Source organism: Protopterus annectens, chromosome 3.part0, assembly GCF_019279795.1.
Source record: "Protopterus annectens isolate FY-2018-M chromosome 3.part0, PAN1.0, whole genome shotgun sequence".
Lineage (NCBI taxonomy): Eukaryota > Metazoa > Chordata > Ceratodontiformes > Protopteridae > Protopterus > Protopterus annectens.
In genome coordinates this window covers 167,324,662-167,341,794 of record NC_056731.1, presented here as the reverse complement: position 1 = coordinate 167,341,794, position 17,133 = coordinate 167,324,662, and the positions used below count along the sequence as shown (strand labels likewise).

Here is a 17,133-nt window from a genome sequence, read left to right as displayed (position 1 = left end):
TAAACAGTATCACTCGTATTTCTGTGACATTAGTTTTAAAGTTTATCTTTATGCATTTATGTCGAGCCCACTCCTTTAGTATAGATACTGCCCATTTTGTATTTTGGCAATGTTGTTTTATTTCCTGTAGCATTTGAATTTTGTTTAGCTCTTCATTTGTTACCAGTGTGAATTCTCTTCGAGTTTCCTCATTTACTGCTGTTGTCTAAGTCAACGGTTCGTAGTCTTCATACTGGTTTGTTCTTCTGTTCTTCTGTTAATGTTGGTTGTGGTGAGCTTGTGATCTCTGTTTCATTGTTAGGTATCATCACTGGAGTTGGTTGGACATTGTCTTTTATTTTTATATTTTTTATATTGTTTATTTTTGAGTTCAAGGCAGTGGCATTTCTGTTAATTGTATTTCCTGAAATTGTGGATTCTGGTTTTCTTCATAGTGTAGGTCTTGGATGTATACTATGTTTTCTTTTCTTCTCTTTTGTTTTTTTTTTTTTACTGATGTCTTATCTCACTCAGTTCCTATATTAAATGGGTTTGCCATCTTTTTGCTGTTGTCATTTGTTTTGAGGTTTTTAAGTCTGTTTATATTGTTTGGCAACTGTTTTCTCATGTCTGGTTCTGGGGTTTCTATTGCCTGGTTATCAGGTTGTATACAATCATATGCCTCAGTTATTTGATTAGCTGCCTGTTTATTATATAGGTGTTTTATAATTGTATAGATTTTTTTTTTACATTTAGTTGCAGTTTTTGTTTTTACCCAGCAGGTGTTTTTCTTTGCTTTGGAATATATATTTTTCAGTATGTATGCATCTGTCTTTAAAGGTTTAAGAATGCCATTTGATTTGCTGTGTATTATGGTGGTGAGCTTTTATTATTACTTATTTATAGTTAATCTTTTGTAGTTTCTTTTTCTTACATGTGATGATGACATAAAAAAAAAGTTGTGGGTGATAAGTCCAGGTTTTGTTTCAAGAATAGGAAGTCCCTGAAATGCCTTCTTTGTTACAAAGGGAGCCAGAAAGTGAGTCAACAATCTCAACAATTGGGCACTTATTGTTGCAAATCCTATAGTGCCTGTTCACATATTTAAAATAGTAATATGTTCATTCATTTATGTACCAAGAATGTTTATACATTTTCTTTTTATGCCGATTGCTCAAGTAGAAACTTAGTTTATCTGGCAAAATGTCAAGCTTGCCCTTCGTTCTATGTGGGCAAGACAAATCTCTCCCTTAGTGAGTGGATTTGTAAACATCTTTATGAGATCCGTAAGTCTGACAACAAAAATGCATTAGACAAACATGTTCTGCTAAAAGATTCTGAACAAACCATGATGCTTTGTCAGCGATGATCTGCACCTGTCACCCTTGGGATTCAGGTTACTGACTAAAGCTCTTGCCACCCCTATAGTGCCTTTTCTAGGCAAAGATTCAAAGGACAAAACCACCACCGTAACAGATATAAGCATGCAAAATCTGAAGTTAATGCTACTCAATGCTAGAAGTCTAAACCTCAAAAGGCACTCTCTCGAGGCACTCCTAAAAATGGAGAACATCGATATCTGTGCAGTAACTGAGACCTGGTTCAAGGCTCCATAGAGCACCCCTGCAATACCTAGCTACAACTCTTACCACACTTTTCGGCCACCAAACCAAGACTGAAATACTAAAGGTGGAGGAGTGTCCATATTCACCAAGGATATTCACACCTCCAGGCTAGTTGCCCAACACAATGCATCTGAAATTCTCCGGGTGCAACTAACACTAGGTAAGACTGCAATCCAAATTGTAGCTTGCTACAGATCCCCCACCATGCCCCAAGATTCTCACTACACCTTTCTAAACATACTGGAAAATATTAAGATACAACCAAACACCCTAATACTGGGTGATTTCAACTACCCTGCCATTAACTGGGAAAACTACTCAGGTACCAACACCTTTTCCCAACGGTTCTTGGAATTCATAAATTCCAATGCCCTGGATCAACTAATCCATTGTCCCACCAGGGGCTCCAATATCCTAGACCTGGTCATTACCAACATGGAAGATAGATGCTCCACACCAATGGTCACCACCTCATTGGTCAGATCTGACCATAAGCAAATCACCCTTGACATCAACATCCCACCCCCACCCCCCAGTAAGGAAACCTCCGTAAAAAAACTTCTCCAAAGCCAACTTCATGCTACTCAAGTCAGAAGTGACAAACTTCATGGCACCCATGCAGACAGGGTCTGAAAGTTCAACTGCTGAATTCTACACTAAGGCACTGTACATCCACTTGTGCATGAATCGTACCATCCCAAATAGAACCAAGATGCTCTACTCCAAAAAAAGGAAGCCAATCTGATGGTCTCCTGCCATAAACAAACTATACAACAGAAGGAAGAAACTGTTGCAGAAAAGAGGAAAATCCCAGGATGTAAAAAACTCCCTTACCAGCCTCAGTAAGAAGCTGAAATCCTTCATAAAATCCTGAAAAGCTAGTTACGAAAATAAAATTGCCAAAGATTCCAAAGACAACCACAAGACATTCAATAGTTATGTCAAGAATCTAAATGGCAATGCTCAGATCTGCTGTGAGTTACAACAGAATTGCATTAAATATACTGATCCCAAGGATATTGCCAATATCCTGGCAGATAGATTTAGTGCCAACTTCACCCCCCCCTCACCCCCTAAAGAAGCCCATCTCAATACGAAAAGATTGCCAAATTCCGTTAATCATGGCCACACAGGTAGAAACTGCACTCTCCAAAGCTAAGAATACAGCATCCATGGGATCAGATGACATCCCAGGCTGTGTACTACATGAACTACAAAATGAACTGGCACCTTACCTAAGTGTCATGTTTAATCATAGCTTCACCTCAGGCTTCATGCCCACTGAGTGGTGCACAGCTACAGTTATCCCACTCTACAAGGGGGGATCCACCTTGGATCCCGGGAACTACCGTCCCATCAGTCTGACGAGCCTGATCTGCAAGGGCATGGAACGCATTATCATGGAATTTATAAACAAAGACATTGGCAACCTTCAAACACTGGACCCCACTCAGTTTGGGATTGTGAAGGGCTGATCTTGTCTCCTGAACCTGATTGACTTCTTCGAATCAGTCTCCAGAGCTGTGGACGAGGGTAAGGCGGTCCACACAGCCTATCTGGACCTCATCAAGGTCTTCGACATCATCCCCCACTCTGGAATCATAGATAAACTTACTAAGCTGGGCATAAATCCCTATGTCACTCGATGGGTTGCCAACTGGCTTACTAACAGAACCCAGACTGTAAAAGTAGCCGACTCCAAATCCAGCTCCAGACAAGTGACAAGTGGAGTACCTCAGGGTTCAGTCCTGGGACTGCTCTTGTTTGGCATCTACATCTCTGAAGTACAGGCCAACACTAAGGGACTCTGGCTAACAAAGTTTGCAGATGACTGCAAACTGGGAGCCATTATTGAATCCCCAAATGATGTGGATATTCTGCAAAAGGGCCTTACAGAAACAGATGCTTGGTGCCAGAGCCATGGGCTCAAGCTTAATGCCAAGAAATGTATAGTTATCCCCTTTAGGAAAAAATATGTACCCATGAATTACCACATAGGTGGCAGTACACCAAACACTGAAAGTGTGATGCGAGACTTAGGGACACAGGTGGACAGTGGTCTCACCTTCGATAACCACATTGCCACAACAGTCAGGACATTCTTCTATGTGGCACACCTCATCACTAAGGGCTTTTCATCCAGAAAAAAGGAGATCATTGTCCCACTGTACTCATCACTCAATAGACCCATTATAGAGTATAACACCCCATTTGGTATGTACCTCACAAGACACCTGCAACAGCTGGAAAGGCCACAGAAATACCTCACTAAAAGAATCACAGGCCTACAGCAGATGCCATATGCTGACCATCTAAAAAAACTCCAGCTATACTCTGTGGCATATCGTCTACTCAGAGGCGATCTCTGCTAAACTTACAAGGCCATGTCAAACCCTGAGCTGATGGACATGCTTCATTTAAAGAAATCCCAATCCCTTAGAGCCACAAGCTCCAGGGATCTAAACCTTGTCATCACAATGAACAAAACATGCTGGAGAGATAGGTTCCTGACCCAGAGACTCCCCATACTCTGGAATAGACTGCCCATACATGTCAAGCAGAGCACCTCCTTGGCCCTCTTCAAAAAGAACCTTGATGACTGGATGGTAGATAGAAAATTCACCCCCAGGGATCATGTCAGTTGTCCTGCTAGACAGGGGTCCAGGGAAGTAAATATTGTGGGAAGAAATATCCAGGGAATTGTTATGGCTAGGCTTGTATAGGCCCTAGGGCTGATAGCCTAGTATCAACCTATGAACCTATGAACATTCTTTTTCTTTCCTGGTACTACAGCTAGTAATGCAGGGTTTAAGGTTGGGTGATTTGAAGAATAAAATGGAAGAATGTGAACTGAGGTGGATTATTTTATTACAAGCAGATAAGGGCTATGGTCTTAAGGAGACTGTACCTTTAAAACCCTATCTGAAATCATGTGACTTGTTTAAATAGTCTGAGTGGTTACTTTGTTTCAGACTGTACAGCTTGTTCTTATTATGTTGTTTTTATGGTTTGATGAAGTGTCCTTTGTGACGTGAAAGCACTTACCTGATTAAACTATTTTTCATTTTTATAAGCTGTGCTGTCAGCTTTCTTTGTTTTTACATTTATCTTGGTTGTTTGTACTACGGAGTAGCTCACTCATCCACATCCCGGTGACTCTCCTGCTGTAGTTCTAAAAAATGCTTTTAGACAGGGGCCCCAATGAACAATGCTTGTCTCACATTACTGATAAAGTGGTTTAGAAAAGAATGATTGTTTTAAACAAATTTTAAGATGGGACAAAACATAAAGATCTTGTGACAAGTATAAATATCCTTTTTCTATTGACTAGTCACCTTGGGGATGCCAAGAAGATCATTGTTGACAACTGGATGATTTTTAGAGATAATAATGAAGTATATAAAGTTGTGGGAAACGTACCAAAGTTTATTAACTAATAGTATGGAGCATACGTTATGGTCAAATGTGGTTCTTGCTTCCATTGCTAAACCACTGCTTAACCTCTATTTTTCCCCTGGTTTCATCAGCTGTTCTGCCCTGAATTCCCCAGTTGCTCCTTTCTAGACAATCCCCACTGTACCCCTTCATTGGGTTGGCCCTAACATCCCAGAATGCCTGTTTTGAAGTGCAATTGGCTGGAGTCTGGAAAGCAAGAAACCCAATATAGAGTAATGAAGTAGTTACTGGGAGCCATAATTATTGTGTTGGCTGGTCAGATTATTTAACGCAACATGTGCAGTGACATTAGCATGCTTGTTATAAACACCCACCCTTCAAGCACTGACCATCTTTACTGTCTTGTTTGAGGACTGGCCTTTGGGGTTCCTGGTCTCCAGCAGTGGTTACACAGGTACTGCAAGCCCTTTCAAGCTTCCTATTTGCCTACAAGCAACCCCTACAAACAGCGTAGGTCCACTTTTTAACTATAGTTACTGGCATCACAGATGGGCATCCAGCCACAGTGTCTTTCAGCTAGCCAATATGACAGCTTGATTTTTGATAGGATTATATTCCACCTAGGTCATAACAAAAAAGGGTCCTTGAACCAGCCCACTTGCCTAGTTAACACAAATAAAATTATGAGTGGTGGCTAGATTTTTAGAACATTTATATCCAGAAATATTTTTGTTCCTATAGCATTTAAAGTGCTAATAATGATATGACAAATGTACCTGTCATTGACTCAGTCTGCAAATCTAAGGGTATCATGTTTCCCCCCATGTTGAGCAGCCTCTGTTTAGAACACAGAAAACAGAGGGCATGGTTAACAGTTGATTTGTGTTGCACATTAAAGAATAAGGGTATGCTCCATGTATGTTTGGTCCCTAGCCGTACAACATTAAAGAATAAGGGTATGCTCCATGTATGTTTGGTCCCTAGCCGTACAACATTAAAGAATAAGGGTATGCTGCATGTATGTTCGGTCCCTAGCCATACACTAGATTCTCCTATGCAACTGGCAATCTTAAAGTGTTCTAGAGCAATAATAGTAAATATTTTCCCCATTTCTTGAAAAGACATACGAATGTAAAAAGCTAAGATGGATGCTACATATTACAAAGCCAAACCACTGAGTTGTGTTGTGGTGCCATGTAGTGCAAATGTTAGCGGTTTAAGATCTGGGTTATAAATGGCTTATAACTGTATTTTGGCTGATCTCAAGTGCAAAGGCAAACAGGTGCATATGAAAGTCAGCTGGATGGGTTGGAACTTGGCAAGTGCTGCACTTCTCTAAGCCTCTCTGGGGAGGACCAGCACTGTGTCAGCTTGTGCCTGATCACTGATGGAGACCTGGAGTCATACAGCCCAACACCAAGGGAGCACAAGGGGTCACCACATATTCCCTGATACCAAGGCTGAATGGGAGCAGGCCTCTCTTGGAGACCTTTAATGACATTTCTACTGCCCAATCTCAGTAGCCCATTGTGTGAGACCTACAGGGGCAGCTGTCATGCCCAGTCAGCCAGGAGTAAATGATAGAAAAGTACCAGTGAAATAATAGTCCTTTCAGAAGCAAATACTTGTTACAAGTCTTACTGCATGTACACATTTTGTCTAGTTTTGTTATGAAAAAATTATGAAATCACATATTTTACTACACAGGGATTTCTAGTCACAGTGACACCTCTTATGAAGAAACTGGTGATGGAAGCATCCAGAAAAGGTGTAAAAGGCTTGTAGATCTGTCTACATTCAAGAAAAGCAAATCACCCAGGGTAAGCGAAGACATTTTGTCACCACATAAAACAATTCAGTCTCATTTTTTGCCTGTATTACTTAATCCATCCATCAATAAATACAACATTGTTAAAAGAGACGAAGCAGGAATCCAGTGTACTCCACAACAGCAGTTATTTTTTGCAGTAACTATGCATCTTTCTTGTAATTCATGTAACAAGTAGTCCACGAGTGGAGAATATTCACTGTTCATTGCTTTCAGAAAGTAACACCGCCTTTTGTTGAGCAAAGGGAGACATGGAGTTGGAAGTGAGCGCTAAGGAATCAGATGGAGATGTCAATGGTACAGCTTACCAATGTCTGATTTCTGATTAAGTTGGCAGGGTGCAGAAACATTTCTTATTTTACTAGGTCTCTTAACTGTATGTCCAACAATTCTTATTTTACTGGGTTTCTTAACTGTATATCCCCATTGGCCTCAAAAGGCTTCTTTGTGAGGAGAGACCTACGATTTGAAGGGATATTTTAGAGCTACAGAGCTAAGGCTCTTATACATAACACAAACAGAAGGTTATAATTCAAAGTGGAAAGAGATAATGATGAAGTGGGGGGCAGGAGTTGAAGAAATAAGGAGAGAGTGGGATTTTGGATGCAGATCCTTAAGGAGAATAATAATAACAACCATACAGAATGTTATATTCATAAAGTCATAGAAAGTATAAAAAATAATCTAACATGGGAATGGATAAAGGTGATTTGGCCACTGGGGAGGACTGTAAGTAGGAGTACAGAAAATAAACAAGTGAGGGCTGAAATCTACTGGAGAAAACCTGGCAACAAAGCAAAGGTACTGGGAACAAATAACTACAGAGGGAAAGTAATATAGTGGGATGAGGCCAAGAAGTATAGTGGGATGAGGTCAATAAGAAGTTTGGACCACAGGTTAGAGACTGCCTTCACAACCCATGATTAATATCAAGTATAGACAAATATAAAGGGACAGGGGAATCCTAAGTGAAAGACCTGCTCTGGTTGACTTTTAGATGAATCTAAAACAAAAGTTGTTATAAAAAGTATAATTAGTAGTGCCTGTAAAATATTTCATGACAATTATAGGAATCAATCAGAGGCGGTTAATAAAGATTGGGAAGAGAGACTGGAAAAGCAGTTTATAAGGGAATAATGGGAGGACATATGTATGGCTCCCAGATATGAAACAAAGTCTAGAAGATTTAGGATTTTTGCTTAGAAGCATTTGCATAGGTGATTTGATACCCCACGCAGACTCTAAAGAATTTTTCCTCAGGCAGATAGCAAATGTTGGAGGTGTGATGAGAAAGAAAGAGGTAACCGGGAGCATGTTTCTTGGGAGAGTAATGAGTTGACAGATTTTAAAAATTCTCCACAGAGTACTCTGTCAGAAAGATGGGAGGTGGGGGTGGGGGAAATTGCTGTAACTAAGGAAATTATTCTTTTGAGCTAGGACACAGGATCTGAATTGCCTAGACATAGTAAGGCCTTATTACGTATAATTCTAATAAACCAGTAACCAACAAAAATAAACTAAAAAAAAAAAACAAACAAAAAATGAAGTGGGAAGTCACACAAACAAAATGTTTATTATTAAATACTTAGCGCTTTTATCCCTCAGTTTCCTGGGACTTCTTCAAGGTTTGAGGTATTGACAAGCATAACCTAAATCCCTCAGAATTGTTTTTTCAAATGTTTTTTTAAAGACTGAAACCTTACCAAGACACATAGGTCCATCATGGGTACTAGACAGTTTAAAAGTGCCTTCAGAACCTATATGAAGAGGAAGTAAAATGGGATATAAGATATGACAAAGGCCCTTGTGGAATCAAATTTGACACTTATTGTATGTATATGTTGACAATACACCCCTTTGGCTGATATTGTCAGATTTGTTATGCTAAACTCCCTTCCCAAAGTCCAGATCCCTTCTATAAATATTAAATGAACAGAGGCTAAAAACAGAGCCCTGCAATATGGCATGCTAAGTCCTATGTTAAGCTTTCTGTCAAGCTTCATCAAGTGACTCCTCTTGATTAATTAGTTAGACAGAGAAATATCCTCAGAGAAAGAATTAAAACTCATGAGTAGAATTTTGTGTGGCAGAATACCATGACTGATCCAGCAGCTGAAACCCTGGTGAATCATAACAACTTCCAAACTGCTAGATGTACATGACCTGCCCAGTTCAAAACTAGATTGCTAAATGTCAGTCATTCCTTTTCCTCTAAATAAACAGCCTTCTAAACATCTCAATGAACAGTCTCCATATAACTCATTTACTGAAACTGACTCACAGATTTATAGGTGTATAATGACCACTAGGGCCCTTATAAGCTTAGCCATGCAACCCAAATGTGACCCAGAATTTGATTTATATAGGAGTGATTTACTGACTGCCTCTGTCCATTACAGACATAGACGCCAGACTAGGGGTGAATTTCTTATTACCCATCCATTGGTCCAAGTTGTGCTTAGATAGGGTTAGGGAGGAACTCTGCTTCACATGGATAGGGAGCCTCTTCTAGAGAATATGAATCCTCTGAAAAACATATCTGTCTCTCCAACATGTCCTATTTATGTTGCAAGCAAAGTTTAGGTCTCTGGTTCTGATAGTTCTGATGCTGTTTGTTTTGTGGATATGCAAAAGGATCATCAAAACAGGATCCAGGAATGCCTTATACCATGCAAAGATCACCTCTCAGAAGTCTATATGATACTGAGTAAAGAAACAGGGCTTTGAGGTGATCAGTATAAGACATTGTGTTTACTCCCTCTATATGTTTTGTAAGGAACCTTTGTGGATGTTCCAGTTGCTGCATGTGTCTAGTTAGTTACATACCAGAGGCAGCATTATACTCTATGATGGGCCAGATGAGGGGCAAGGAAAGTGACCTCTCTGTACCTAGATGCCAAGCCCTTACATGCAACATAAAAAGATTTTATTACCTCGGACACATGTTGATCCAAGACTAGGTTACCATCTTCATGACGTCCCAGATCAGTGACAAGTGAATCAACGTTTAGGGGTATTTTATTAATAATGTATTTATCTTGGGTGGCCAGCTTCCCAAAAGGTACTATAATGCATTTCTCGGCAATGAATTTTAGGCAATGGCTTTGGCACCAAGTGTCTGTCTGTGCTAAACCCTCCTGAAGGGTGTTCTCACATTGGGGAGATTAAATGACTGCTCCCAGTTTGCAATCATCTGCGAACTTGGTCATCCTGAGGCCTTTGATATTGGCTTTAATCTCTAAGACGTAGATGGCAAAGAAGAGCAGGCCCAGCACAGAGCCCTGAGGGACTCTACTGGTGACCAGCTTCTTTGTGAATGTGGCCTCAAGGATCTTAACCTCTTGGGTCCTTTCCATCAGCCATTCAGCTCTCCAGCATGTTATAAAGAGGTTTTTGCCTAGTTCCATAAGTTTGCTGACAATGCCCAAGTGGAGCATGGCATCAAATGCTTTAGCCAGATTTAGGTAGGCTGTATGCATGGCTTTTCTCTCATTCATTGGTTTAGTGACCTTTTCAAAGACATCCACAAGGGTCAAGAAGCATGACCTTCCTTTGACAAAGCCAAACTGGGATGAACCCAGTGTCTGGAGGTATCCTATGTCCCTGTTGAACATTTTCATTATAATTCTTTCCATGGTTTTGCAAATAAGACTAGTCAGAATAATGTGTGAAAGATAATGTAGAATCTACCAGACTTCTGCTTTTTACAGCATTGTCTTCTTCATCCCAGGCATCAGATTAGTAATTTGCACCCCACATTTCCATGCATTGCTATTTACTGCTGTGGTCCACTTACCATCCCTACTGTTGGCAGCACTGGGGATTATGTCTTCTGCTGGCATGCCCTGTCAGAATGAAGTCAGCATTACAGCCTGCAATGCATCCTCATAGTGCTACACATGTATATGTGGATTTCTCTATAAAGGTTAATCCCAAACTTGTCTGGTCATCTCTCAATAATCTCTTACACCCCAGTACAAAATCTAATCCTTGCCCATACCCTAATATGTCACCTGACATTATCACCTCTAAATTCAACTCCTATTTCATTGATACTATAAACAATCCTACTACCTCCTTCTCCTTGGCCCTACCAAGTAACCATATGCCTATACCTACCTCCTTTCCACCACCATTACAAAATCTCTTGAGCCCGAATATCCTTACTCAAAACTGCATTAACGACCCCCCCAACAAGAATTCAATCTCTCCCCATCTCCACATCCTTTATAAAAAAACTCATTCAAAATCTAAAGCCCTGTTCTAATTCTTTCAACAATATTCCTGCCAAATTCCTCAAGATTGCTGCCGACACTGTAGCCTATCCAATTAGTATCCTTTTCAACAGGTCTATCCAGGAATCCTACATCCCATGTCTATGGAAAAAAGCTATTATCCTTCCTCTACACAAAGGTGGCTCTTCCTCTGATATCTCAAACTTTCGCCCAATCGCCATTCTATCCCCTATCTAGTAAATACTGGAAAATGTGTCCAAAAGCAACTCATCCATCATCTTCTAAATAACAACATCCTCTCCACAACCCAACATGGATTCCATCCAGAGTACAGTATATCTACTGCCCTGATCTCCTTCTTGGATATCATTAACAAAGCCCGTGACTTAGGCCATACAGTATCAGCTCTCTTTCTGGATCTATCAAAAGCATTCGATACTATATCCCATGCCATTTTCCTGTCTCAACTCTCTTCTATAATTATTCTCTCAGTCTCTTAACTTTAAAAGCTATCTCTCAGACAGGCAACATGCTGTCAAATGGCAAAATTCTATCTCTCCCTACCTTCACAACCTTACAGGCGTTCCTCAAGACTCAATCTTAGGACCTCTCCTATTTAATATATTCATAAATAATCTTCACCAAACTATTCTGAATGCCTCCCTAGTGCAGTATACAGATGATTTGACCATAATTTGCTCTGCACCTAACCCCGCAACTCTGCAACAAATGATGCAAACAGCATTCTTTATAGCAGAATCCAGGCTCCACAAAAAACATCTTTCCCTAAATGCCAAAAAACTAAACTTATGCTGTTTACCCCCAAAAGAAATAAAGCATTTAACAAAGAAAATTTCAATATACTCTTACTAAACTCCATTAAAATCGAATTAGTAGCTAGTACCAAACTATTAGGAATCATAATAGATGAAAACCTAAAGTCTGACCTGCACATCCAATCCAATATTAATAAAACCCATAACAAACTAGGGCTTCTATATAGGCATAAGAGGTTTCTCTCCTTACCAACCAAACAAGCTTTAGCCCTCTCCTATCTCCTAGCATCTTTAACCTATCGTGCACCCTTGTTAATTAATCTACAGTCTTCTCTGCAACTCAAACTAGAATCCTGCTACAACAAAATTGCCAAATTTGCCACAGGCAGCCGTCACTCCTCCCATCACTGCAGTGCATTAAGAAAACTGCAATGGCTAGAATTCCCCCATTACCTATTACTCTTACAGCTAACCACTTCACATGAACTTATCTATAAACCACAAGACTGCTCGGCCCTTAGCTCCTTACTTCCCCCTTACTCTCCTCTCAGGCCACTATGATCAGAACACAATTATTATACTCTTGGACCATTGCCAGAATATGGAATAACCTCCCTTCCTCTATATGCAGTAATCAACATCCTTACAACTTTAAAACTGTCCTACACAATCATTTCCTCTCTAATTGGATATGTAACTGCACAAATGCACCTCCTACCATCCATGAAGTCATTACTTGACCTTTTCTCCCCTTCTGTCTCATCTTCTCTCCTATACAGTTCTAGGGGGTCTATATCACTTCGACAAAACGGCAGAAGTTCGAACACCATATGTTCAAACTTCTAACCTCGAAGTGCAAAACCATCGAAGGCTTAGAACAGCGATTTTTTTATGTAAAAACGTAGAATTAAAACTTAGAAATAAACAAAAGTGAAAATGGCAAGCTACAACGAAGCACGAACCACTTGATAAAACAAAAAACAGTTTATTGTAAGCGCTTTCGAATGGGCTAATACCCAAACTTCATCAGCCAAAATTAACATAGCAATGCTTCTTGCTTATATACATTCACCTTAACAGACTTACCCCATTGGCGATTAACAATTAGTTCAATTAATTTAATTCTACTCAATTCCAAATTTAAAGCGCCAGTAGGTTTAGGCCCTAACCCTAAAGTCTGTCACTATCACACACCCACCTCACCCGCGCCCTAACCCTAACTCACCTAACCCATGCCCTAACCCTAACGTCCGCACAATCGCACACTTACCTGAACCCAGCCCGTAACTTTCCACCACAGTGCTGAAAATCACAAAGCCACAGAAATGTGTTCCGCCGCTTCGCGATAATCAGTTTTCGAACTTCAAAGTTCAAACATATGGTATTCAAACAGCTGAAGTTTTGATGAACTGATAGGAACCCCAGTTCTAGCCTCTCTAACTGCTTTGCATTGCTCCTACACTTTCTAGCCTCTCAAACCATTCCATCTCTCATTCTATATCTTCTCTAGAAGTTGCCTAAATTAAATTTTTTCCATACTTTTATTGACTGGAAATGTCTACACTGATTCCTCCTGCTACTAACTATTATTCCTTATGTTTTCACTTCATGTCTGAATTTCCACTGAAATTGTGTAATTCTGCAGAACGTATTTGTATTATACTCTCAATCCAATTGCTTATGACTTAGAACCTGTAGTGCCTGACTCCATTGTGTATGGTAGAACCTGCTCACTATAAATTGTTCCTATTATTATTCTGGATTTTTGCTTTTTATGTTGTGATACATTGTAAATATTGTATTTTAATTTGTTACTTGTCTTGGAGCTTTTCTCCCTGGGCCTCCACTGAAAATGAGCTCACTGTGGCCCAGTGGACTTTCCCAGTAAACAAATGTCAATAAATAAATAAAAATAATTTCCATACATGCTGACTTAAGAGCTAACTAGGTTAAAGCCAGTGTATGTGTCAATATATTAAAAAATGCAGAAGTACAGTTCCCTGGCCTCCACTTAGGAGCAGTACTGTTCCAAAGAGTACCATAACATTCCCACAGGATGAGTGGGCTGATATGGAGACTGCCACAAAATTCCCATAGGCTATGAGGGTTGACATAGATTACTACAACATTCACCCAAAATGAAAGGGGTACTGCAGTTACCAAAATATGAAGTATTTGTATATTTTTTTCTTTTTTATATTTTTTTCTTTTTTATATGCTGATCAATTGTTAATTGTCAGTGGAGTGATTAAGAGGCTTAACATAATCAAATATGTTTTCATTACAAGGCCCTATATATGCATTGTTTATACATGTTTTTAAAATGCACAGTTTTTAATATGTATTTTTTAATGGTAATTATGATTCAAGCATTCAATGTTTAATATAGATATGCATTTAACATTAAAATGAACAAAAGATGGGTTATTACAAGAAGTACAATAAGAACTAACACCACCAGCTTGTGTTAGGGTAAAAAAGGATCCTATCTTTTTAAATGCAGCGTAATAAATGATTAATTGAGGAGTAATTAAACAATTAAGCAAGGCAGGAATGATACAAAAGAACCTGCCTAATAATGCAGTAAATGTCTTGAAAAAGCCTGGGAGGGCCCGGGTGAAAGCGCTTGACGAGATATTTGGATTTATTCTATGTGTTTTTAACGCTTTTACTGGTGAAGCTGACAATAAAAGTTTTGTTCCTGCACTTTGGTTTGGCACCTTGGTATCCTGCTTTCTTGAATTTTACCAGTTGGTGTTGTTCCTGTAAAGGAGTTTTCTGTTTGATATGGAGACTGCCACAAAATTCCCATAGGCTATGAGGGTTGACATAGATTACTACAACATTCACCCAAAATGAAAGGGCTGATACATAAAGTACCACAGCATTCACCCGGGATGAGAGGGTTGGTCCACAGAGTATCACAACATTCACCCAGGATAAGAGAGCAAGGCATCAGCTGCTATATTGCACCTGTTTTACCTGGACATCTGGCATGGGGGATGGTCATCATGATCAACCTTCTCTAGCCCCATATATAGCTGGATCACCCATCTCCCAGACAGCTAGGGCTACAGCATTTTAATATTATGGAGTGAATCTAACAGTGACTGGCAGATAACTGATACGTGTCCACTAGTTCATTGTATTATTGATTTCCACTTGGATGATTTTGCATTTTTTTCTCTTCTTGCCCCTAAGCAACTGGTTTGTTTGTATACTGGGTGCTCTGATTTTGGTTAGTAATGTCCATCCAAAGTTCTATGGAATTGGACCCACATTTTTGCCACATACGTCATGTTGATTCCATTTGCAGAAGAGGTAGTGAAGATCTGTAAGACAGCTTTAAACCAAGAGTTTTGAAGTTTGCTCTAAAGACATCTGCAGGGTTGTTTGGGATACCTTTGTTAAGTTGCATGCAAGACTTACAGGAAAGGTTGTTTTGGCACATAAAAGCATCACCCAGAAATAAAAATATGTGAAACCACCTAGTGTTAAAGTTTGACAGGAATGCAGGAACAATTGCATAAATATTATATAAGCGATACAGTCCTCCAAAAATGTAAGGGCATTTTTTTGGCTTTTTTGCAAACTATGCACAGACGTGATTAAGGGTGGGATCTTGTTTAGAATCATACAAGAAAAATCGGATATAGCTCTATGATATTTTGATATTGCATTTTCAAAGTTTTCTTTTCTTTTTTGCATTCAAATATATTATTCTGCCATCTGTGAGCTCCAAAACTACAGATAAGGATTACTGTAGTAGTAAGCCTTACGAATGTCTCTTACACTGTCAGCCTTTCCCTTCTTGCACTGTTTTAAAATGATCGGTAACATGATTGAAAAAAGATGTGCTATAGCATTCGAAGTAAATTGTAAACACATAGATAAGGAGAATATGTTTTCAGAATATAGTTCCTATCTGACTACAAAAATGTGTATGAATTCTTAATAACATAAAATTTTATTTTGTAGAAATTCATATAAGTAAACATTTCTAACAGAAATAAAATCTTCAGAGTTAGTATTTTTCAGATTTATGTAAACTGCAACTTATATTTTAGCAGCTTTAATAACTTTCAGCAGTGATATACGTTTTGTAATTTACAGTCCTCAAACTTATATATGGTTAAAGAAAACAACTCTTTAGTTAATGCTGATATTGTTTCATTGCAATTCTTTCTCTAGTATGAAAGATAATATATTTCACTGCTATGTGTTGCCCTTTATATGTTAAGCTAGGATACTATTACAGTTTGCATTTAATTATAATATAATATTGATACGGAATTATAAAGAAATACCACACTATTGTTGTCTCATAAAATACTGATCTCTTCATTTTAATATAGAAGTTGCAGTTTTTGGAGCGACTTGGGTTGACTGCGCAGAAGAGACATGAAATGCACCAGCAGAAACTGAGACAGAAAAGGATGTTGCTCCCAGAACACAATTCAGACTTGGCTTCCTGTGATGAAAACACTCTCCCATCATTTACCCCCATAGCCAAACCAGGGAGCCCCCAGCTGAGTGAATGTGGTAATACCACATGCTTAATGGAAAAGAAGAAATTACTTACGCTTTTACAGCCAAAACTTTCTTCATTTTCAGAAAAACATGGTAATGGCATTAACAACATGTATGTTTTCAGTGTTGTGGCTCACTGGATGAATTTCTGACTACTTTAATGAATATAACAACTAGGTGGTAATGACTTCCAGGCCATTGAATATTCTGGAGAAGGATAACTGACTTTTGTTATCCAGTACAGTATTTCTTTAAAAGTTACTATTAGCATGCTTTGTCATGATATAACCTTTATGTATTCTAGAACAATCCTCAGTTTGCCGACTATGGCTTATTAGTAAATCAGGGACCATCCATGTAGCTTGAACACAGTAGATAATGTGTTTTGTTTTCTTCATATTTGACGCTCGCTATATGGCAAAGCAGTATTTAAAGTGCATAACAAGTGGTGATTGTTTCGATTTTAATTGTCCAAGCTTCATGGTAACTTAATATGCTGCCATAAAGCGGCAGACTTGTTTTTCAGTCGGCATTACCTGTATATAATCAGGATTTAATGCACAATTAGCCCCTTCTCAAATCAGCAGTAATACTCAAGAGTTTAAAATTAGCAGTGGGGCAGAAACAAAATGGCTAGAAAGCTAAGGATAAATAAATGCCTAAATGCTACAATTAATAAGAGAAATAATCTGCAGAGAAGACAAATTATAGATTCCAGAATTATATGGAACTATTAAGAAAAATAAAAAAAAGAAGGTGAAACG

General features: G+C 39.0%; 1 protein-coding gene across 2 annotated transcripts in view; it reads left to right on the top strand.

The window, feature by feature from the left end:
• LOC122796298 (genetic suppressor element 1-like) overlaps positions 1–17,133 on the top strand; it is a 471,843-nt gene that overhangs the window by 389,398 nt on the left and 65,312 nt on the right. For both annotated transcript variants that reach the window (XM_044064664.1, XM_044064665.1), the window contains 2 exons: positions 6,708–6,820; positions 16,195–16,462. In XM_044064664.1, the coding sequence (XP_043920599.1) occupies positions 6,708–6,820; positions 16,195–16,462 (381 nt within the window). The remainder of the gene's footprint in view (positions 1–6,707; positions 6,821–16,194; positions 16,463–17,133) is intronic.